This window comes from Prionailurus viverrinus, chromosome B3 (assembly GCF_022837055.1).
Source record: "Prionailurus viverrinus isolate Anna chromosome B3, UM_Priviv_1.0, whole genome shotgun sequence".
In the NCBI taxonomy this organism is placed as follows: domain Eukaryota; kingdom Metazoa; phylum Chordata; class Mammalia; order Carnivora; family Felidae; genus Prionailurus; species Prionailurus viverrinus.
Window position 1 is genome coordinate 44,621,002 of NC_062566.1, and position 24,666 is coordinate 44,645,667.

The 24,666-nt window shown below is 37.6% G+C and overlaps 1 protein-coding gene across 5 annotated transcripts in view; it reads left to right on the top strand.

Annotated features, from left to right (window-relative positions):
- RAB27A (RAB27A, member RAS oncogene family) overlaps positions 1-24,666 on the top strand; it is a 77,112-nt gene that overhangs the window by 48,339 nt on the left and 4,107 nt on the right. For all 5 annotated transcript variants that reach the window (XM_047863825.1, XM_047863821.1, XM_047863824.1 and 2 more), the window contains 3 exons: positions 6,853-6,938; positions 9,118-9,221; positions 14,965-15,088. In XM_047863825.1, coding sequence (XP_047719781.1) covers positions 6,853-6,938; positions 9,118-9,221; positions 14,965-15,088 — 314 coding nt within the window. The remainder of the gene's footprint in view (positions 1-6,852; positions 6,939-9,117; positions 9,222-14,964; positions 15,089-24,666) is intronic.

The following is a 24,666-nucleotide window of genomic DNA, read 5'->3' on the forward strand; positions in this document are numbered from 1 at the left end:
CTATCTAATTTTAGAACATTTCACCACCCCAAAAGAAACCTCATACCCTTTAGCAGTCTTTTCCAATTTACCCTCCTTCAGGCATTAATTCATTCACCATAGGTTTTGAGTTAATTTTGTGTATGGTGTGAATAGGGGTCCAACTTCTATTTTTTTGCATATGGGTATCTAGTCCCATTAGCATTTATTGAAAGTTCTTTCTCTTATGTATGTTCTTTCTCTTATGAATGATCTTGGTGCTCTTGTTGAAAATCAGTTGACCATAAATAAAAATACTTATTTGTGGACTGGAAATTCTGTTCCATTCATCTAGATGTCTATCCTTAAGCCAGCACTATCTTGACTACTTCTGCTTTGTAGTACGTTTTGACATTGGGAAGCATGTCAAAGTCTTCCCACTTTGTCCTTATTTTTCAAGATTATTTTGGATACCTTGCAATTACATTTGAATTTTAGGGTCAGCTTATCAATTTCTACAAAGAAGCCAGCTGAGATTTTGGTAGGGATTGCACTGAATCTGCAGATCAATTTGGGGAATATTGGTATCTTAACAATATTACACCTTCTGATCCATGAACATGAGATGTTTTTCCATTTATTTAGATCTTCTTTAATTTCTTTCAACAGTGTTTTGCAGCTTTCAAAGTATGTTTTTTGTTAATATTATTCTTAAGCATTTTACTTTTTTATGCTATTATTTTTAAAAACTATTACTATTTTAATTTTAGAGACAGAGTATGAGTGGGGGAGAGAGGTAGAGGAAGAGAGAGAGAGAATCTTAAGCAGGCCCCACGCTCAGCATGGAGCCCTGACATGGGGCTTGTGCCTGGGATCATGACCTGAGCCAAAATCAAAAGTTGGACGCTCAAAGGATTGTTTTTATGCTATTGTAAATTGAATTAAATTTTAAATTCATTTTGAATTGTTCATTGCCAGTGTATAGAAATACAATTTATTTTGTAAACTGATCTTGTACACTGGGTACTTGTTGAACTTGTTTATTAATTCTAATTGTGTGTGTGTGTGTGTGTGTGTGTGTGTGTGTGTGTGTGTGTGTATTTATTCCTTAGGATATTTTATATACAAGATTGTGTCATCTTCTGTTTTACTTCTTCTTTTCCAATTTGGATAAGTTTTATTTTTTTCTTGCCTAATTACCCTGGCAAGAACCTCAGTAAAATGTTGAATAGAACTGATGAGAGAGAACATCCTCATCTTGTTTTTGATTTCAGGGAGAAAGAAAGCATTCAGACCTTCACCATTACGTATAATGTGAGTTCTTGGGTTTTCCATAGATGCAGTTTTTCTTTTTTTTAATTTTTTTTTTCAACGTTTATTCATTTTTGGGACAGAGAGAGACAGAGCATGAACGGGGGAGGGGCAGAGAGAGAGGGAGACACAGAATCGGAAACAGGCTCCAGGCTCTGAGCCATCAGCCCAGAGCCCGACGCGGGGCTCGAACTCCCGGACCGCGAGATCGTGACCTGGCTGAAGTCAGCCGCTTAACCGACTGCGCCACCCAGGCGCCCCTAGATGCAGTTTTTCAAGTTGAGGACATTCTCTTCTATTTCTAATTTGTTGAGTGTTTTTATCATGAAAGGCGTTGGATGTTTTCAAAGGGTTTTTTTTGTACATATTGAGATGGTCATGTGATTTTTGTTCTTTATACTACTATGGTGTATTGTGTTGTATTGATTTTTGTAAGGCCAATCAACATTGCTGTCCTTGTGATAAATTTCACTGTGTCATGGCATATAATCCTTTTTATATTTTGTTGGATTCTATTTGCTAATATTTCGTGTCTATACTCAGAATGGATGTTGGTCTGTAGTTTTTTGTTTTTGTTTTTGTTTTTTCTCATGATATCTTTGGTTTTGGTATCAGTATAATATTGGCCTTATAAAATGAGTCAAGTATTTGCACCTTTTATCTATTTTGGAAGAGTTTGGGAAAGATTGGTGTTGATTCTCCTCTAAACATTTGGTTAAATTCATCAGTGAAGACATTTGTGCCTGGCCATTCCACAAAAACTCTATTTGTCTCCTTATTAGTTACATGTCTATTTAGATGTTCTATTTCTTCTTGAGTTAATTTCTGGTATTTGTGTTTAAGAATTTCTCAATTATAGATTATCTAATTTTTTGGCATACAATTGTTCATAGTATTACTTTATAATCTTTTTAGAAATGTAAAGTTGGTAGTTTTGTCCTTTGAAAATTTTTCTAATTATTTAAATTTTTATTATTTTTTAGTGTATCTGGAGATACAGAGATCTTTAAAAAACTTTCTGATTTTAAAAGTTTGAGTATTCTATTTTTATTCTTGGTCAATATAGCTAAAGGTTTATGAATTTTGTTGACCTTTTTAAAGAAAAGACAATTCATTTCCACCAATCTTTATGATTTCTTTTCTTCTGTTTGCTTTTGGTTTAGTTTATCTGATTTTTCTAGTTTCTTAAAGTTGAAAGTTATTTATTAGAAATCTTTATTCTTTTTTAATATAGGTGCTTACTGCTAGAAATTTCCCTCTAGGCAATGCTTTAGCTTCATTTGATCATTTTTTGTAGTTGTGCTACAACTACAGTAAAAAAGTATTTTAGTAAAAATACTAAAAGTATTTTTTAGTTTCCCTTGTGTTTCTTCTTTGACATATTGGTTATTTAAGACTGTGTTGTTTATTTTCCACATATTTGTGAATTTTCCAAATTTTGGTTTACTGTTAATGATTGCTAATTTTACCCATTGTGGTTAGAGACACATTTTGTATTATTTGACTTTTGAATTTATTGAGGCTTGTTTTATGATCTAACATATGGCCTGTCCTTGAGAATGTTTTGTGTGTACCTGAGAAGAATGTATGATCTGCAGTTGTTGAGTGAAGCATTCTGTCGATGTCTGTCATGTCTTTGATTTATAGTGTTGTGCAAGTCTTGTATTTCCTTGTTCACCTGCCTACTTGTTCTATCCATTACAAAAAGTAGAGTATTGGAATATCTCAATATTACTGTCGGCTTATTTTTCTCCCTTTTTCTTCATATATGTTCTTAATGGAGTAACCTTTTTATCATTATAAAATGATAAATAACAATTTTTGCTTTAATTTTACTTTTTTCTGATATTAGTATGGCCCCTCAAGCTCTTCTTTTAGTTTTTGTTTGCATGGATTTTTTTTCCCCATCCTTTTGTTTACAGCCTCTTTGTGTCTTTGAATCTAAAGTGTGTCTCTTGTAGACAGTACATTGTTGGATCATGTTTTAAAGTCCATTTTGCCAATCTCTGCCTTTTATTTGCAGTATTTAATCCACTTACATTTAATGTAGTTACTGAAAAAGTAGCATTTATGTTTGCCATTTTGCTACTTGTTTTCTATGTATCTTTTTCTGGTATTTATTTATGTGTTTATGCATTTATGTATTTATTTTTGAGAGAGAGCACAAACAGGGAAGGAGGAGAGAGAGAAGGGGACAGAGGATCCAGAGTGGGCTCTGTGCTGACAGCAGCAAGCCTGATGCGGGGCTCTAACTCATGAACTATGAGATCGTGACCTGAACCCAAGTCAGACACTCAACTGACTGAGCCACCCAGGTGTCCTTGTTTTCTACATGTCTTATTTCTCTTTTTGTTCCTCAATTTCTTCATGACTACTTTATTTTGTGTTCTATATTTACTAGTATACTATTGTAACTCCCTTGCCATTATTTTTACTATATTTTTACTATATTTACTATATTACTATATATTACTATATTTACTATATTTTTACTATATTTACTATATTTACTATATTTACTATATTTACTATATTTACTATATTTACTATATTTACTATATTTACTATATTTTACTATATTTTTACTATATTTTTACTATATTTTACTATATTTTTACTATATTTTACTATTTACTATATTTTACTATATTTTACTATATTTTTTAATAGTTCCACTAAGCATTACAATTATCATCTTAATTTATAACAATCTAGTTTTGATGAATACCAACTTAATTTCAATATTATAATGAAACTGTGCTTATATAGGACTTCATTTCCTACTCCCTCCTCTGCACCGTTATTGTCACACAAATTACAACTTTATATGTTGTGTGCCTATCAACAGGTTTGTACTTATTCATGAAGTTGTACTTAAATCAGATGGAAGAAAAGAATTACAAAAATGCATTTATACTTTCTTTTATATTTATGTAGTTATCTTTCTGGTGCTGTTTGCTTTTTTATGGACTTTATTTGCTGCCTAGTGTCCTTTTATCTTAGCCTGAAGCATTATCTTTATTATTTCTTATAGGGCAAGTATGCTAGTGATGAATATTCTGTTTTTGTGCATCTGGTGATGTCTTAATTAATCATTCAATTTTAAATGAAAGCTTTGTTGCCTATAGAATTATTGGTTGATTAGTCTTTATTCTTTCAGCACTTTAATTATGTCCTCCTACTGCCTTTTGGCCTCTATTGCTTGTATGTGATGAATCACTTTTTACTTGCTGCTTTTAAGATTCTCTCTTTGTCTTTGGATTTTGACAGTTTGATGATGATGTGTCTAGTCAGTCTCTATGAATTTATCCTTCTTGGAGCTCACTGAGTTTCTTGAATGTGAAGACAAATGTTTTTTGTCAAATTTTGGGATGTTTTTGGCTATTATTTCTGCAAATATTTTTTCTGCCTCTGTCTTCTTTTGATATGATTGCTAGTTTGCATATGTTGGTATGTTTGATGGTTCCATAGGTCTCTGTAACTCTGTTCATTTTTCTTTACTCTATTTCCTTTTGTGCCATGGCCTAGATAATCTCAACAGACCTGTCTCTTCAAATCAGTGGTTATTTCTTTTGCCATTTCAAGTCTGCTATTGAGCCCCTCTAGTGAATACTGCACTTCACTTACTGTATTTTTAACTCCAGAATCTCTATTTACTTTTTATAGTATCTATGTCTTTATTGACATTCTGTATTCAATAAGGCATTATTCTCATACTTTATTTCTTTAGATATGATTTCCTTTAGTTCTTTGAACATGTTTATAATAGCTGATTTCAAGTCTATGTCTAGTAAGTTCAACATCTGGCCTTCCTTAGGGATGACTTCTGTTGATTCCTTCACTCCCTTCCCCTGCCCCCCCCCCCCCCCCCCCCCGCCGCCATGTATAAGCCATACTTTCCTGTTTCTTTGTGTGTCTCATAAACATTGTTGAAAACTGGACATTTTAAATGATAAAACCTGGCAATCAAATTCTTCCCCTTTCCTAAGAGGTTCTTGTTTGTGCTCTTTATTTTTGTTGCTGTTGTTCCTACTGTTTATTTAGTGACATCCCGGGACTAATTCTATCCCAGCACTAATTCTAGTGCTGAAGTTAACTGAAATCTCTGTTCAGTTAACTCAGTGATAAGCCAATGAGTGGACAGGTTTCTTTGAACCAGTAAGTCTATCAGCCTTTTCCAACAGATTGTGTATGTGCATGCATGCACCCATTGTGGGACATGTGCCTAATGTTCCTGCAGGCAGTTTACAACTCTGCCTTAGCCTTCATTTCCTGCTTGAGAGAGTCTCAAAGTCAGCCATAGAGAATTGGGTCTTTTCAAGTCTTTTCCAAGCATATGTATGGTCCTATACATGAAAGTGGCCTAGTAGATTCCAAGGAACATTTTGGAGCTTTTCAAGACTCCCTATGGACATCTCATTTCCTGTTTGTTTGTTTGTTTGTTAGATTTAGCCCCAGTTGGTATTGCTGCCTTTGGTAGCTGTGATGTTAAATAATTGCTGCTGATTGTTTTCAACAAATGTCCTAAGGGTAAGGTTATCATCATAGAGCAAGCTTTGAGTCAGGCAAAGTCAAGTGAAGGCCTGGGAATGGAAATTTACAGGTAACTTTCAGACAGTTCTCTGGGGATGAGACTTGGAGAGCTCCAAACCTGTTCTGCCTCCTTTCAGTGGCTACTATGCTAATGGTTTTCACAGCTACCATAGTTATGCATCTGTTGGTTTTCAAAGCTACTAAGGAGCTGGGGAGGGTGGGATGGGAATAAGATAAATTGAAACAGCACAAAGTTTACTGTTTTTACTGATATTCAGCCATTTTTATGGAATAGATTCTTCTTGGGATGTTGCAAGCCTTTGTTAATTCTCAGAGTTTAGAAAAAGTAGATTTTGACATTTTTGGCCAGTGTTTCATTGCTTTAATGGAGGAAGAGATCTTAAGATGTCCTTCCTATAAAATTGCTTTAGAGTACTTTTTAAAGATGGGATAGGGAAAAATCATAGAGAGGTAGTATTTTCTGAAACTAGTGACCTGAGGGAACTTTGAGGAAAGGTGAGTGGATTAATGTTTTGTTTCTTTCTTTAATATTTATTTTTGAGAGAGAGAGAGAGGGAGAGGGAGGGAGAGAGAACACGTGCATGTACAAGTGGGGGAGGGACAGAGAGAGAGAGAGAGAGAGAGAGAGAGAGAGAGAGATGGAGACAGAGGATCCGAAGTGAGCTCTGTGCTGACAGCAGAGAGCCTGATGCGGAGCTCAAACTCAAGAACGGTGAGATCATGACCTTTGCTGAAGTCGGACGCTCAACCAACTAAGCCACCCAAGTTCCCCAGATTATTGTTATTTATACATATTATATGATATTTATATATATTTCATAATATACTTATAAAAATATATAACGTGTATATTTATGTTTTATTACAAATTACTGTATTACCCAAAGATAATTGTTTGGAATAACATACAAACAAGGTTGTATTCCAGAGGGGTTTTTTTGAGTCTAGAAGCTTATGGGAGTTTTACTGAATAGAAAAGTAAGAAGAGTAGTGTTCTCAAAAGTTTTCTTTTTCATTTTGCTATTTTAGGTGTACAGAGCCAATGGGCCAGATGGAGCCATTGGCAGAGGTCAGAGAATCCACCTGCAATTATGGGACACAGCAGGGCAGGAGAGGTATGAGACCTTCAGTTATGTGTTTCTTACTGGAGGAAAGGGAAAACCAGCTATGCTCTTCATACAGTGCCTGAGCAGGAAAAGGCCAGCTGATGGATTGATTTGTACTTAGATAAGACATACTTACAAATTAGCAGGAAATTTATCAATCCGAAATGGTAATGATGTGTCCTTCATACAAGGACAGAAGAAAAATGAATCCTTTTCAAAATAGACCATCTTACTTACGGTCTTTCTTCTTCTTTCTTCTTCTTCTTTCTTTTCCTGCTTTCTCCTCCTCCTCCCTCCTCTCTCTTTCTTCCTCCTCCTTTCTCGTTCTACTCATTTGCTTAGACACTTTCCACCATTTACTTTTGCTATTTACTCAGCCACAAAGACAATTGTAGAATTGCATGCATTATTCTTGATTGTTGAAACCTCATGGAAAATCTGATTGGAATTAACTCATATGGTCAGAGGTTGCTTGATCAAGATAAGTCACATGAAATCTTGATAAAAATTTAAGTTAGCTAGAAGCTGCTGTTTTCTCTAGTTTTCTTGAAGTATTCTTTTGTTTTTTAACTTTTTATTCTGGAAATATTCAACTATATACTAGAAAGGATAGTATAATAAAATCATGTACACATTTCCCAGCTTCAACAGCCATCGATTTGTGGCCTATCTCATTTCATTTATACCTCTACCACTTTTTACCCCCACTCCTAAATTATTTTTAAGCAAATTCCAAATATCAGATTTTTTCATTTATAACTACTTTGGTAGGTATTTCTAAAAGATAAGGACTCTTTTTTTTGTAAAAATGTTCACTAGGAATATTTGAGAAAATTTAAAATATATTAGATGACAAATTCACGTCAGTATTCTTTTCCGTAGAGCCCATGCCTGTCAGTTGCAGGCTTTGCATAAAAGTAAAATGGAAACGGACTTGAAACGGAGAGAGAAAGGATATAGCTGGATAAAACCTTGGAAGAGAGCACCAAGAAAGGCTAGGGACTGAGTCAATAGTACTCCCATCTTGAAGCCAAAGAAATGTTTTTCAGAGTTATTAAACTTCTGTAGAGACTGAAATTAAAAGGTTATGGAACCCATTGCAATGTCAGGTCAAGTTGAACTTTCTCAGGACAAGGAAAACCTACACAGCAGGCACCATTGCTTTTGGCCTAATTAACTGTTAATTGTACTGTGCATTCTTGGTTCAGACTAATGTATCATGAGCTAGTTCTTGTGGTCCCTGTCCAGCAGACTGTTTTTTCAAATCACATGCTCCATTAACACATAAACTTATGTAAGTGATAAATAACTGTAGTATACACTTTTGGAATATCATTATCTTTTTTTTAATTTTTAAAAACTTACACAGATTGTTTTTATTTTATTTATTTTTATTCATTTAACTCCAGCATAGTTAACATACAGTGTTAAATTAGTTTCAGGTATACAATATAGTGATTCAGCAATACACTATACTGAGTTCGATACATTACTCAGTCCTCGTCATGAGAAATGTACTCTTAATTCCTTAATCTATTTCACCCATCTCTTCCCCCACCTCCCCTCAGGTAACGATCAGTTCTCTATAATATTGTTTTTATTTAAATTTTTTAATGTTTATTTATTTTTGAGAGAAACACAGAGACTGCACGAGCAGGGGAGGTACAGAGAGAGAGAGAGGGAGGGAGACAAAGAATCCAAAGTAGGATCCAGGCACTGAGCTGTCAGCACAGAGCCTGTTGCAAGGCTCAGACTCACAAACTGTGAGATCATGACCTGAGCTGAAATTGGCCACTTAACCGACTGAGCCACCCAAGTGCTCCAAGATTGTTTTTATTTTAAAAGAAAATTCCAAATATAATTTTTGGAAAGTATCAGTATGTTTTGAAATATTCTTCCTAGCTCTGGATATCTCTTTACCATATTTTATAAGATACCCAATATCATTGATTATATATATACCTTTATACTGATAAAATGATCTATTATAGCACACTTTGTTAAATCTTGTATAGTTAAGAGGTACCATATGCATGTATAATGTGAAGTTATTAGAAATTATGGCACATTATTAAACACCTAATTTGTTATTGATGAATTATGGGAAGAGCTGAGGGAATTGCTGCCAGTTTTATATTTCAGGAGTGAGGCCATGATTTAGGTGACCAATCTGCTTTTATGTTCCTAGGTTTCGTAGCTTGACAACAGCATTCTTCAGAGATGCTATGGGGTTTCTTCTGCTTTTTGATCTGACAAATGAGCAAAGTTTCCTCAATGTCAGAAACTGGATAAGTAAGTGTTACTGTTTCCCTGTCTCCCACTGCCCACTTCCCATAATAAAATGCCCTCTTATATTCTACTTTTGGTGCAAGTTGTTTTGGAGGAGCTCCTAAGGTTTTACTTTAGGGGCAAAGATAACTAACATTCTGTGCTTTTCCTGGTAATGTTAACTTTGATTTGCTCACTTCTTTTTTTATTTTTTTATAAGTGTTTTAAAGAAATGTTTATTTATTTTGAGAGAGAGCGAGAGCAAGCAGGGGAGAGGCGGGGAGAGGCAGAGAGAGAGAGGGAGAGAGAGAATCCCAAGCAAGCTCTGTCAATGTGGAGCCTGACGGGGGGCTCAAACCCACAAGCTGTGAGATTATGACCGAGCTGAAATCAAGAGCCAGAGGCTTAACGGACTGAGCCACCCAGGCACCCCTTTGCTGGGTACTTCTTATCCTATAGGCACATGGCAGCACTTTGCATGTAATCACTTTGGCTTTTCCACAGAGGGTGCTGTTAGCCCCATTTGATAGATAAGGAGACAGAAGCCCAGAGAAGATAAATCTCTAAGTATCTGCTTGCCTGTCGTATACTGTGAGGACTTGTATCATCCCAGGGCTTAACATATACATCACATAGATATAAATATGTTTTGAAGGCTTTGCAGATCATACCCCCAGCTCCATGTCTCTTCTGTACTCAGAGGTCCCTTTTCTGCTTTTAGGGCCAGAGCATTGGGCAGGAGGATCCCATGATGGAAGACTCTAGAATTACATTTGCAAAAATGGTCACCAGTACTACACACACACACACAAACACACACACACACACACACACACACACACACACACACACACACTCTACATACACACACATATATACACACATATATATATACACATACACACATACATACATACATACACATACACACACACAATGGAGTATTACTCAGCAATCAAAAAGAATGAAATCTTGCCATTTGCAACCACGTGGATGGAACTGGAGGGTATTGTGCTAAGTGAAATTAGTCAGAAAAAGAAAAAAATCACATGACTTCACTCCTATGAGGACTTTAAGAAACAAAACAGGTGAACATAAGGAAAGGGAAACAAAAATAATATAAAAACAGGGAGGGGGACAAAACAAAAGAGACTCATAAACATGGAGAACAAACTGAGGGTTAATGGAGGGGTTGTAGGAGGGGGGGATGGGATAAATGGGTAAGGGGCACTAAGGAATTTATTCCTGAAATCATTGTTGCACTATATGCTAACTAATTTGGATGTAAATTTAAAAAAATAAAAAAACAAGTTAAAATAAAACCAAAACAACAACAACAAAAAAACCTGATCCTTGTACTTAATATTAATGAATAAGATCTCTTGAAAACTATCCTAAATCATTAATATACATTAACACTTTTAGCTCCATTTTCAGACAAGCACAATAAGACAGAAAGATACTGGTTTATCCAAGATTATGTGGCTAGTAAGTGAATGTATAGCTCCTGGGACCATGCTCTTAAGCATGACACCCATGGTTCACAAGTCTATCTCTGACAGTTTCTAGACTAGATTTTCATTATTTCTTACCTGACCTAGTCTAATATCCTAATTTGTTGTCTTAACTCTAGTTTCATCTCCCTCAAATCTACTCTCCACATGGCTGCCAGAGTTATCATTCTAGAAGATAAATATGATCTCATTAAAATGTTTCAATGACTTCCTGTGGCCCATGATAAAGTACCAGATATTTTACATGCATTACAAGATGCTTCAAAATGTGCCACTGGCTGTCATTCTCATCTTCAGCTGATGGCTCACTGATCTTTGCTTCTGTAATTTTACTTTTGTTTTTACCACTGAGTTGCCCTTCTCCTATGTCTCCTGAGGAAGCATCTCCTTATTTTCAGAGTGTTTGCTTAAATGTAAATTTCACGACCCCCATACACTATTATGCATTTCTTCTTTAAATTGCCGTAATAGTTTGTACATATTTTTATTATGATGTATGCTAAATTGCTATACTTGTTAACATGTCTTTCTTACATGAATCTGTTAAACTCTGATTTGTGTATGTCTTTTTAGCACCAAGCATGTTGCCTAGAATACAGTAGAAATTAAATGTGCTTTTTATGTATTGATGGAAGGAAGGAAGCAAGGAACAAATGAACTGATTTCTGGAAATATAAATCAATGTCTTTAATATTGAATATAGCAGAGTTTTAGAGGAGGTTATTAAATATGTTTCTAAATGTTAAAAAATACAACATGACCATTAAATCAGAATACAAAAAAAAAAAAAAAACCTACCATTTAAAAATGACTTGGTGTTTTGGTATTATAAAAGGGTCATTGGCTGTGATTTTGATAGTAGAAAACCTTGTTTTTAAGAACCAGTTTTGAAATAAGTAATTTCTGTGGTGCACTGTGATTTTAAAAGGTTTTTCCCATACTTTGTATCTGGTCCTCACAAGCTCTGGGAGAAGATTCAGGCAGGTGGCGTGTCTTTATTTTAGGATGAGGACTCTGGGCCTTAAATAGTAGTTGACTTCTCTGAGGACATGGAATTTTTGCTTTCAGATCAATAGGCTTTTTAAAATTTTTTCTTTACATTTATTTATTTTTGAGAGACACAGAGAGACAGAGCACAGAGAGAATGAGACGCACAATCCAAAGCAGGCTCCAGACTCCTAGCTGTCAACGCAGAGCCTGACGGGGTGGGGGTGGGGGGGCTGGAACTCACAAACCATGAGATCATGACCTGAGCCCAAGTCAGACGCTTAACCAACTGAGCCACCCAGGCGCCCCAAGTTCAGTAGCCTTTAATGCACTTTCTCAACTAAATTGATCATTACCAGTTGAAGAGCTATTTAATATTTTACGTATAGTTTCCCCACATTTAGTTATGCTTACTGGACTTGACTTTGTTAATGCCCGTGTTGCATACCTCATTATTTCTCTTACAGCTGAATGATGGTGGCTATTTTTAGTCCTTTATTTTCACACCTTGCTTCTCATCTTCTTTTCAGTATCGTTAGAACAAAATCTGGGGCTGCCTGGGTGGCTCGGTTGGGTGAGCATGCGACTTCAGCTCAGGTCATGATCTTGCGGTTAGTGAGTTCAAGCCCCACGTCGGGCTCTGTGCTGACAGCTCAGAACCTGGAGCCTGTTTCAGATTCTGTGTCTCCCTCTCTCTCTGCCTCTGCTCACTGATAGAAATGGAAACTCTGAGACAGATAAATCTTGTCTCTCTGGACTTTTTAGCTAATTAGGTAAATAACAAAGTTATGTGAAATTATGTGTAATGTATGCATGTTATTTTGTTTTCCTTATAGTGTAAAAGAATTCTTACAGGTAAAGAAAACATATACATTTTGAGGATTTCATATCTTCAATGGAAAATATTCCCCCCCTCCCCAGCCCATCTTTAAAAAAAAGAAAGTTATAATGTTCAGGGTCAGAAGTAATAGTATCAAATCTTAATTGGGAATAAAAATGTATTATCTATACATTTTATTTTTCCTCCGTTAGCATTTTGAGTATTACACGGATCAGTCATTTCTTCTTTTTGGGGGGTAGGATACATATCAGAACAAAGGTACTGTTGCATTAAACAGCTGATTCCTAGACTCTGATTAGCCTGGGGAGAGGAGGTCTGTGTCCTCCCTTTGCTTCTCCAGACCTGTACTGGCAGTGCCTTTTCTCTTGACTCCGATTCTCTCCGTGCCCTTTTGGGAAGGGGATACATACAAAGGTGAGCCCTGCTGAATCAGGAGACTGAACAGAGAGCTGAGTCCTCTAAGCCTAAATCTGAAATCTGAAAGGAACCAGGCAGTGTTGGATTCACTCATCTGTCTTCCTGGACCTCAGAGAAAAGCCCTTTCTACCTCCCCCCCCCCCCCCACCCTTTGTTAAACTGGTTGGAGTTCTACTTATTCTTTAAAATCTGGGAAATTATGGCCTCCATGAAATTTTCTGTGATAACTGTAGTTGTATTAAACTTTTTTCCTCTTAGCTTCTATTTTGTACTACTTTGAGGATTTTTAGCATAGTAGGTTGTAGTAGGTTTTTGTGTATTTGCCTTTTTCTTCAGTGAGATTTTTAAAAGAATTGATTACTTTTTATATAAGTAAGTCAGTGTTTGTAGAAAAATCAGGAAGAAATAAAAATCGCCAATAATCACACTTACCAGAGTCTCCAAAATAAACACTATTAAACATCATTACTGGTAATACTCACCTAGCACTTCTAAATGCTTTAAAGATTAACTTAGTGGTTCTCAAATGTGCATCTGGATCACCCAGAGGGCTTATGAAAACATGGATTCTGGGCTCCAGATCCAGCATTCCTGATTCAGTAGATCTGGGGTGGGATCTGAGAATTTGCATTTGTAGTAAGTTCCCTAGTGATGGTGAGGCTGCTGGTCCATGGACCTTTCTTGGAGAATCACTGAATTAACTCATTTAATCCACACCTTAACCCTATGAAGTAAGTACCATTATTATTACCATTTACAGATGGGGAAACAACTTGGTCAGGGTCACACAGCTAGTAAATGGCGGGCCAGGATTCAACCTTAGACACAGTCTGTTCTGAGTTCATGTTTGTAATCATGACACTGGACACATGGGTTAATAGAACACAGAGACTCTCTGGAGACCAGAAAGGTTTCACAGTAGAGGTAACTGAGAGTCAAGTCTTAAAAGAATGGTCAAGATTCCTGGAAGGAAGGTTGTGGCTGGGTATTCAAGCACATGGGGACAGAATGTGTACCAGCCTGGAGGAAAGAAAGAGCATGGCAGTCAGTGGAAACACAGTTTGGTTTTGCCTGTATAGGCCTTGTTGCCTGATTGTCCCTTGAAGGCAAAGGCCAGGGCTCTGAAATTCTGCACCAAGTATCTGGCCTATGTTAATGATCAGTGAATGCTTGCCAACTAGATTTTCTCTTGATAAGATATAATGAACATGACTTGGTAATGAGGAACTAAAATGTCAACACTGTTCTGGTTAACCATGATAAAAATAGGCCATACCAACTTTGAGGTATGTCTTAATGTGAAAGTTTGGGCTGCTTTAATTTTATTATGGGGTGTGACGAATAAGAAATAAGATTTGTTTAATTGCTTTTTAAAATTATGCCTATTTACGGGTTTTCAGGTGAAAAAAAATAAAAGCTGTGGAATAAGAATTATAGTCTCCTGCTTCCTCTTGGTTCTGGTGACAGAATCATTTATTATTTATTCTAAATTTTCTCTCCCTTAATCTTGTATCTTGTTTATTTTAATTGAATCGATTCTGCTTTAGGATAATAGAAAAATGTGAAAAACATTTCAGAGAGAAACAAGCTAGTTTGTATGAAGACCGTTCTCTTAAAAATGTTGTTGCATGGAAAGAAACCATAGGAAAAACAGAGCTTTAAGATTAGCAATAAGTACTAAAATTTTCCTAGTATTTTTCAAATGGCCTTCATCAGAAAGATAGCCTCATGGGTGTATGCCCGTGGTTGCCACATGCACGTACATACTTTTGGAAGGTTAGCAAATTATCCCACTCTTCTCTGATATTTAATAAGGTGAGGTATGAACTTAAGGATAAGTTTTACATATCTGTCCCATCCATTCGGTTTTGTTGCTTAGGTTGTTAATGCTTTTGAAAGCATTATATCATTTCCTTATGTCTCTCTATCCATTTACAGTTTTGAAGCACTTTTGCATATATTTTCCATTGACCGTACACTTATTTTCGTATAATAATTTTTCTTATAGGCCAGCTACAAATGCATGCATATTGTGAAAACCCAGATATAGTGTTATGTGGAAATAAGAGTGATCTAGAAGACCAGAGAGTAGTAAAAGAGGAAGAAGCAAGAGGACTTGCAGAGAAATATGGGTGAGTGTTTCTGTGGAGAAATCTAGAGAAAACATTTCCAATTCAAACATTAGCACATGAATGGGTAATAGAAAATACAAAAGCAAAAAATCAGCACACTCTGATGTAAGCCTTGGGAGGTATAAATACCTACTTTGCATATTAATATTTGAAAACATAGGAAAAACACTGGGTGAGGGCTTTCATTTACTCTTTCAGTACCATTTTCTCAATGTCCTGGTGTTTGAAGAAAGACACATTTGAGTGCAAATGCCCTAATTCCATAAGGCTGCTCCCAAGATGCAAGTAGGAGATGCATGGGATAAGAAAATTATCTCTATTCAGCAAAAAAATTGCAAAGCCAGTTCATGTGCTGCCGTAGAGAGCCCCAGAATACAAGCAGGCCTATTGGCTTTGAAATTTCTATGCTGGGAGAGGAGTGTGAGGGTCCCCTTGGTTTAGGTTGTGGTTTTGTTGTAGAGAATAATCTAAATACTGTCTTCCTTGAGCTCCGGAATAGGATCACAGTAGCAACAGCATTAATTGGCCATGAAAGAAGGGGTTAGCCTCCGCTTGTTAAAAATGTCAGGGCACCTCTACAAAGGAATTTGTGCTCTGCTTTGTTTCTACCTCTAATACAATGAGAACTCAAATGTGTATGCATTAATTACCCTTAATGTAAGCAGGAGGCAGCAAGTGGAGTTGAGAATGAAGGGAGGTTAGAGAGAGAGGTGGTGTGGTGTGCAGGAGATGCTACTGGTCCTGGTTGTTAGGCAGAATCCAAGGAGGCCAGAGGAGGCACTTTCTCTTTTTATCTTGTGACAACTGCTTTGTTCTTCCTTGGATTGATGGAGGACCAGAAAACACTGGAGGATAGGGTTCACATTGGGAAGGGAGTAGAAGGATAGCTTGGCCAGGCGGGAAGAAGCCAGAGTCTGCGGACAGTTTTGAATACCAGATAAGGAGAGTAGACTTAATCTCCTGGGGGACAGGAAGTTGCTGAAAGCCTTTGAACGTGGAGGGATGTGATAAGTACTTGTCTATATCAGTCTAGGGTGGTGGATGGGTGGGGTGAAATGGAGGGAGGAAAGACTAGAGACAGGGTGGGGCAGAGCAGGATTTTAAGTCTTTCTCAATTCTAGGGGTGGGGCTGAGGAGCTGTGTGTATTCCCATCAACTATATTAGCTTACCCTGGCACAGATTTGCAGTAGGGTGTGGAGGTTTTCACTGTAGGATAGATGGTGCTTAACTGTGTTAGAATCACCTGAGGAGTCAGGCACCTGTGTTCGCTCAGTCAGTTAAGTGTCCTGAGTCTTGGTTTTGGCTTAGGTCATGATCTCATGAGTTTGTGAGTTCATTCCCTACATTGGGCTCAGCACTGCTGGCAAAAAGCCTGCTTGGGATCCTTTCTCTCTGCCCTTCCCCTCTTCCTGTGTGCATGTTCTTTCTCTCTCAAAATCTTTATTTAGATACAAAAAAAAAAAAAAATCTGAGGAGCTTTTAACAAATGCTTGTGTCTGGGCCTTACCTCTGAGCTTCTGAAATAATTGTCCTGGAACAGTTTATTAGGCAAGATTCAATCGAAGAAAATTATACCTAAAAAAATTTGTTACAGGGATTTGTGGGAGCTGGTTAAACAGTTTCTGTAAAGTGTTGTTTCTGATGCTGAAGCTTGAAGTCCACAGGACAGGAAGTCAGGAAGGGAAGGTGGGTCTAAGATGAGAGAGAGCACCAGGAAACACCATCTGGGACCCATAATGACACATGAAACCCATGTCAGTACTTGCTGCCTCTGACCTGGATGGTGTGGATAGCTTAGAGAAGCCAGGGACCTTTGGCACAGAGCTAGGCACACTCACTTGGCCCAGGAGCTGGAGAAACTGAGAGGATCTTGGGGAATGTGGAGCAGGTAGAGGTGTGTTTGCTGGTTTATGCCAACGAGATGAGCCAGAAGGTGAGCAACAATGTATGAGAGCTACGGAGTGGCGGCTGCTTTACTTCCACCCCCCAATATCCCCCAAATCTCTCCTGTGATGTACCCTAACTAGAAAGGAAATTCTGGGGAATGTTCAGCCTAACCAAGTTGACCTGTTACAAAACCACCACAGGCAGGGGCCTGGACACTGATGTCTTTTAAAAGCTCTCCACTTGATGGTCATGTTAAAAGTACCTCTGGTGCTATTAACAAATACTCAGATCTGGGCCTCACCTCTGAGCTTCTGACACACTTGGTCTGGAGTAGTGATTCTGAGGTGGAGGCTGGCAGAGCCCCACAGGAGATTCTGATATGCTCATCTATTCTTGAGAGGCACTCCTGTAATGAATGTAGTGCAAAGGAAAGGGGGAGGGCCGGATACCAAGGAGAATACTGAAGTGTCGAAACTGGGACCTGGGAGCTATGTTGCAAGTAGGTGAGGAGGAAGTGAGCGATGAAGCAATGGAAACCATGGACCTAGACCATGCTCTTGAGAAGTATGTGAATGAAGCCAAAAGAGGTAGGGCATCTAGGGGAGCTAGCTAGATCCAACAAGTATGTTCTCAAGTACTGGAGTGGAGCCAGGATTGACTTCTCCCCGCTCTGGGCTTTTTCAGCCTTTTGTTTATTTCCTCTGTTCTGGTTCTCAGGATTCCACATCCTCCCTGGTATCAAAGAGCCCAACATTGCCTTCTGTCTGTAGGGGGAATCTGGGATTGTAGGGAGACAGGGATTGTCTTTCATCTATGTCCAGCTCACAAGCTCTGGGGAGTACTTCATAAGAGGGGCTCAATCTAAGGTTTCTGAATAAAGTTAAAACGAGAGGAGGGATTAGCACATAAGATTATGGAATCTATTGGAGAAGAATGGAAAGGAATGGAAACAAAATTTTCTTAGGAATTAGGAAGCATAAAACGTAGTTCTGTAGGCTTTTTCGCAATTTCAGGAGGAGCTATAATGAAACAGTTTAGTGCATATGCATTTCATAAATTTGACATCTAAGTTTAATGATTATTTTCACAGAATCTTTTTTTCATTTTTAATCCTTAACATTTTCATTGGCTGTACATGTACTAAAGGGCTATGTTGGTCAGTTTATCTCTATGCTAAAAGTCATAAAATAGGGTACAGTTTATGATACATCTTGATATCGTTTGTATATTTGATAAATTTGCATTTTCTGTTCCTATTGTGCTACCTTTTCTCCCCAGTTCCTGAAAATGGATCATTGGCTCACAAATGGTTCTCTTAAATATACATGCATTTGGAGAAAGACTTTGTCTTAGAAAAACTTTGAAAACGTAATAAAGACCATGTTACAGTACAAATATGGAACATAAGTCTGTGTCTGCGAGGACAGTAGATCTGAGAATAAGGATTTCATGGGGCAGCCAAAAATGGAAAGGGTGAATCGAATGCATGATGAAGAATATCAGAAGTTTTATTTTTAGTAGATTAATAATCCATTTACCTGTAATTCCCTATAATATTTAGGTTTGTCTAGAACAAGTGCAAAATAATACTTTCTAGTATGTTATATTGAATAAAATTGTCAATGCAGTCAGAGAAAAGAGTAAAGCAGGTTTGCTCAAACTTGTACTGCTGCCAGTCAAAACAATTACAGTCTACAGTTGCTGAAACACTTTAAAAAATAGCTACAAAGTCAAATATGTTAGAAGAGGAAGCAGAATCCAGTATTGGCAACATTCTCTTTGAGGTGATACTATGGGATTTCAAGCCTTAGTGTAGTGTAGTTCAGAATCACCTGAATGCTGGGTCCCAAGGAGTTTCTTTATTTTATTTTTTAATATATATACATTTTTTTATTTTTGAGAGAGGGAGAGCTAGAGAGAGAGCGAGAGGGAGACAGAGCTTGTGCGTGCGCACGCGCACACACACACACGCACACACACGCGGGGGAGGGGCAGAGAGAACGGGGGACAGAAGGTCCCTAGTGGGCTCTGCATTGACAGCCTGATGCTGGGCTTGGACTCAGGAACTCTGAGGTCATGATGTAAGCTGAAGTCGGATGCTTAACAGACTAAGCCACCCAGGCACCCCCCACAAGGAGTTTCTGTTTCAGTAGATCCGGGGTGGAACTCAGAAATTTGTTTCCGATCCCCGGATGCTGCTCCTGCAGGTGGCTGAAGACAGCACTTTGAGAACCACTGGCGTGGATGTCAAGTTACTATCAGACGTGCATGCTGGTGGATATTTTCCTTGACAGTATAGTTGGACAAATCATTATGCACAGAATGTGAAGCAGTTGTCTACTGTACCATGGATGGGTGAGGGAAATGTGCTCAATGACGCATCATTGGAAAATCCATGTTTTAGAGAGGAATGTTTTTCTTTCACAGTTGATTAAATCAGCTGTGGTATAGACTGGGAAGGGACACTGGGGTTGGTACTGAGAGAGTATCCACCACAAGTGGGCAGGCAAGGACTTTATGAGTAAAAATGGCTGCATCCAAATACCCTCCCAGACGCTTCTTTTTTCACAAGGTTAGTTGGTGGTCATTACAACCCTTTTGTTCGTGATTCAGAGTTGAAAGAAATAGAAAAAAATGTGACTACAAGGAAGGAGTGAAAATTGAGTGTACATATTTCATGTGTCGTACAGAGGAACGGGTAGCAATTTTTTCAAATTGAGTAATAATTGACATATAATATTGTATTAGTTTTAGGTGTACAATGGGATGATTTGATACATGTGTTGCAAAAATGATCACCACAATAAGTTAACATCCATCACCACATATCATTACAATTTTTTTCATCTGATGAGAACTTTTAAGATCTACTTCCTTAAAGGCAGCAAATTTAAGACAACTTTTTCCCCACTGGAGGCTGTGAGCTATTGATGAGAAAGTTGCTCAAGAGTTTCTGGATTAAAGGATGTGTTAAAAACATTTATTTACAACATTATTGAGTACAGGCTATTTCTGGGGTTCAAGTGGCTTAGCTCAGGAGCATACTTAGTGTCCTTTGTGCGTTGAACTAGATGAAATGTGGTATGAATAGCTTGATCTCAAATAATTTGATACTTTGCATACTTCATGACATCCTTCCTTTATACAAGACATAATGATGTATTATTGGGCATGTTTAAAACCACACACATAAGCTGAAACTAAACATGCAAACTTTTTCAGAACCCCACACAACTCATTACAGGATCTAGATTTTATTTGGCACAACCTCCTAGTTTGAAACAGTCCATAAACCAGCCCTTTCTTATACATGGTTGTTCATTTAGCATTCAACAGACTTTGAAAAGTAGTGAGACTAATTATGTAATTTAGTAAAAAGTTTCTCCATAATATCTGGATCCATACTGGAGCCAAATAACTAGAACCATTTGACAGAAGCCTCGAATATACTTGCTTTCATTTTTGACAACCTCTAACTGTAATCTAGGGTCTTCTAGTTTTGTGGAAATAAATAGTAGAATGGAAACCAGCCTGATGTGGATCCTGACCTATGGCATGAGCAGGATCTTGATATCCTGGTGAACAACTGTAAATGATCATAATACCCTCCCTCATTGATTTGAAGTAGTTAGCCATTTTGCTCATTTTATTTATTTTAAAATTTGTGATTAATCTATTTCTTTTAAAAAATATACCAAAATTGGATTCTGCATGCATTCCAAATGACTATTCAGTGGTTATTTTTGGACTGATATCACAGGTAGCTGCACAGGGTTTTTTCACAAGTTTGGTAATACTGCCTCTAGTAATGCTACATTAGCACCACCATGTGGAGAGAAGGGACAATATCACTATTTCTGTGGTTAAAAGGGGAATTGATCCTCTTGAATTTAAGCTAATTTTTAAAATTTTTTGCCTAATAAGTTTTCGGAAAAGCAGAATATTATTCTTAGAGAAGAAAAAACCCATTAGATCATCATTTATTGAGCACTTTTTGGATTCTAGGCTTGTGCTAAGTAAGCCCTTTACATGTATTATCTCAATTTCTCCTTACCGCAATGACCCCATGAACCACGGTTATCCTCTTCACAGATATGGAGAAGTGTTTGGATAATGTAGCCTGAATGCCTTCTAAAAGTGAACATCAAAAAATACGGACATAAAAATAGTACTAACTGCATCCACTAGATTCATCTTTGCCCTTAGGACAAGCAAGACAGTCCAGTTTTCAAATGTGAACTCAAAGGCACATTTCTGTTTCTGGAGCATCACTTATTGTGGAAAGATAGTCTTATTTCAGGGTCTTCTCTGTGGATCTCATTTGCTTCTCTGGCAGCATAACTATCAGAGAGCAGAGAGGAGTGAATTTTAGCAGTCATTTATTCCTGTAGAAACAAAAACCGCATTGCCCCAGAGTCTTCTAAGGAAGACTCTGAATGATTAGTCTAAAGATTAAGGTTGTTAACCAGACTCCTGGTCCCATGACCTGGAGCTTCACAAATGGCAAGAAAATATACTTGACTGAGATGTTGTTGCTTGAATTTGGAATTAAAATTTAAAGTACATCTTATTAAAAGATGTACTATATCAACATGAGTGACTTGAAAGTTTGTAACCTAATTCATATAACTTGAAGTTCTACCAATTAAATATTTAAGTTAGCAACTATATTAGACAATAGCTTACTGATCTGCTAGAGGCATCAATCATTTCTACCTTAGTATTAATCAGTGAAATAAGGTCCAGTTCTCTCTGCATTTGGTGAAGATCACTTGGAATTAGGGATCTCATGAGGACTCAAGGTAGGCAGATGCTTTGGGGCATGAAGAACTCCGGCAAGGACGGGTCTGAGTGAGCCATCCCTGATGTAGGAAGGAAGCATAGCATGGTCCCAGGTACTAGGATTTAGGGTAGTTCTGTAGATCAGGTACATTGTGGATTAAATCAGTAGTTTTAAGATAGTTTGAGAGTTTAATGTTGATAATGCTGCTCAGGTCTCTTAGAGTTATGACTGTCTTATGACTCAGTGACAGTGTTTCTATGGGATGATGTGTTCTTAGTGTTAAACAACAAAATTACAAACAAACTTTTGTAACCTAACCTATTTCTGCCTTAGAAATAAGAAACATTTATCAGTGACACATATATCAAAAATGACACATTTCTTGTGTGTCAGATTATGATATAAATGCTTTAAATGTTAACTCATTTAATCCTTATAAGACAATGCTGATAGTGTTTAGTTTTATGGATGGAGCAAATAAGGCACAGAGTTTAATGGCTTGTCAGGGTTCCATAGTTGGTAAGAGCTTGTACTAGGATTCGAATCCAGGCAGGCTGGCTTCAGAGGTTATGGCTTCTAACCATTGTCAAGGATGTTTGTAACTTCCATGCATAGATTTTATAGTTCTTAAAAGTATTTTCAACTATGATTTTCATGTATGCCTCAAAAATAACTGTGAAGCAATTTTCAGGAGCAAGAGGGAAAAACTGTGGAAAGTAGAAACAGCTTAATAGATTGAGTTGAATTCATTGGAGCTCAGGACCTGAGTTTGAAAGCTATTTACATTGGATTTTGAGGGGATTTCAAAAAATTAGATGTGCATTATGATGACAAGAAAGTTCTTCTGTTCAACCAGTTTTATTTCCCCCTTCTTTGTTTCTTTCCCTCCCTCCCTCCTCCTCCTCCTCCTCCTCCTCCTCCTCCTCCTCCTCATCCTCCTCCTCCTCTCTCTCTTTCTTTTTCTCTTTTTGTATTTCCAATTTCAGCTCATTATTCTTTGGGGGAATAATGAATTTTTCAGTTGCTTTTCCATGAAACAGTATATTTCTGAATGGTGCTAGAATGATTAAGCCTTCTTTTATTTTTTTTAATTTTTTGATGTTTTTATTTATTTTTGAGACAGAGAGAGACAGAGCATGAGCAGGGGAGGGGCAGAGAGAGAGGGAGACACAGAATCTGAAGCAGGCTCCAGGCTCTGAGCTGTCAGCACAGAGCCCGATGTGGGACTCGAACTCACATACTGTGAGATCATGACCTGAGCTGAAGTCGGACGCCCAACCGACTGAGCCACCCAGGTGCCCCAAGCCTTCTTTTAAGTATGAGAAATTTTCTGTAGACATTAAATGATTCTTCATGCTGTAGTTAAGAAAAAGCATGATGAAGAAAATGTGAATATTTAAATTTTGAGAATTCTCAACCTAAATTCCATTCTTACAACAATGGCAGCATCACACACTGTCCCCATGATTCAGCTCAATAACATTAGTGCTCAATAAATAAATATTTGTTGAATCCCCACAAAGGATGCACTCCTCCCACTTGGTCATCAAATATTGCATGTGACCAGGGGAGTGGGAAAGAGAGACGCATTATCTTCATTTTATGGATAAGGCAACAGATGAAGATGGAATTAAGAAGACTGACAGTAACCAAAGATATTGCCAGGCAGGTTTAAAAACACTAAGAGCATGTAATTTTCCCAGCATACTGTTTCCTGATTAAGGTATGTTAGCATCAGGATACAGAGGGGTATGAACCTGGACATGGTTGAATCAGTAGAGCAACTGTGTCTCGTAGTACTCACAGATGGATGGATAAATGCTCATTGGAGAGTTCCTCAACCAGTTTTTAGGAGCTAGCCTGGAGCAGGAGAGAAGTGCAGAGGTCCAGTTGCAAGTCCCATCAGCTCCTACAGGAAGTGTGCAGATAACAAGACAGCCTCATGAGGAATCATATGGAGAAATAGCCTTCTATTCCTATACATGTACCCCCTACTGTACTGCTGCTGCCCTTTTTTTTTTTAATAGAGAGGGGGTACATGCAACATTGCAAGGGCAGTGATGGAGGTGGGGAAGAGGGAGAGGGGGAAGGGAGGGACTGGGGGAGAGGGTCAGAGAAGCCCCTGCAAGGAGCCCATGCAGGCTTGATCTCAGATCTCAGGATGGTGAGATCATGACCTGAGCCAAGGTGAAGAGTTGTCAGATGCTTAGCCAACTGAGCCACCCAGGCGCTTCCCCCCTCCCCCACTATGGCATCTTAGTGACATGAGAAGCAAAGCAGCTGTGAGAAGAACTGGAATCAAGCTGGAATCACGCAGCTGTGGATTCAAATCCTGGCTCTGCTACTTTGTATCTTTATGAAACTTGGAAAATGACTTCACCTTTCTGAGCCTCGGTTTAATCATCTGTGAAATGTGAATAAAAATTTCCAGAGGTTTTTCTCTGTTAGGAATTCAGTGTCAATTATTTTAGTGTCTTCTTTTGATTTTTGATGTAAAAGCACTAGGAAGTTTAAAAATATATATATTTATAAAAGCTCTCAGGTGGAAGCTGCTCCTAGCCAAGAAATAATAAGAGGAACTTAAATTGTAATCAGAGGCACTGATGTGGTATTAACATACTAGGAGAACACAGGAAAACAAAGATATTCTCCAAAAAAAGTAATACTGATGGAGAATTGTAAAGTCCCTATAAATGTAAGGAACATTTAACTAGACTCAATTGCAATACCCACAGAGGTGCTCAAACAACTTTCTTTTGCAGTTGTTATATCTCAGAGCATTTTGGTCAGATTCCTTACTAAATGGTGGAAATGGAATCGATAGTTTGAGGAAATACAGTTTTATCACTGTTTTCATGGCTTTACTAAGAAGCAGGAAGAATTTGGCAGTTGATTAATCCTGTTTCA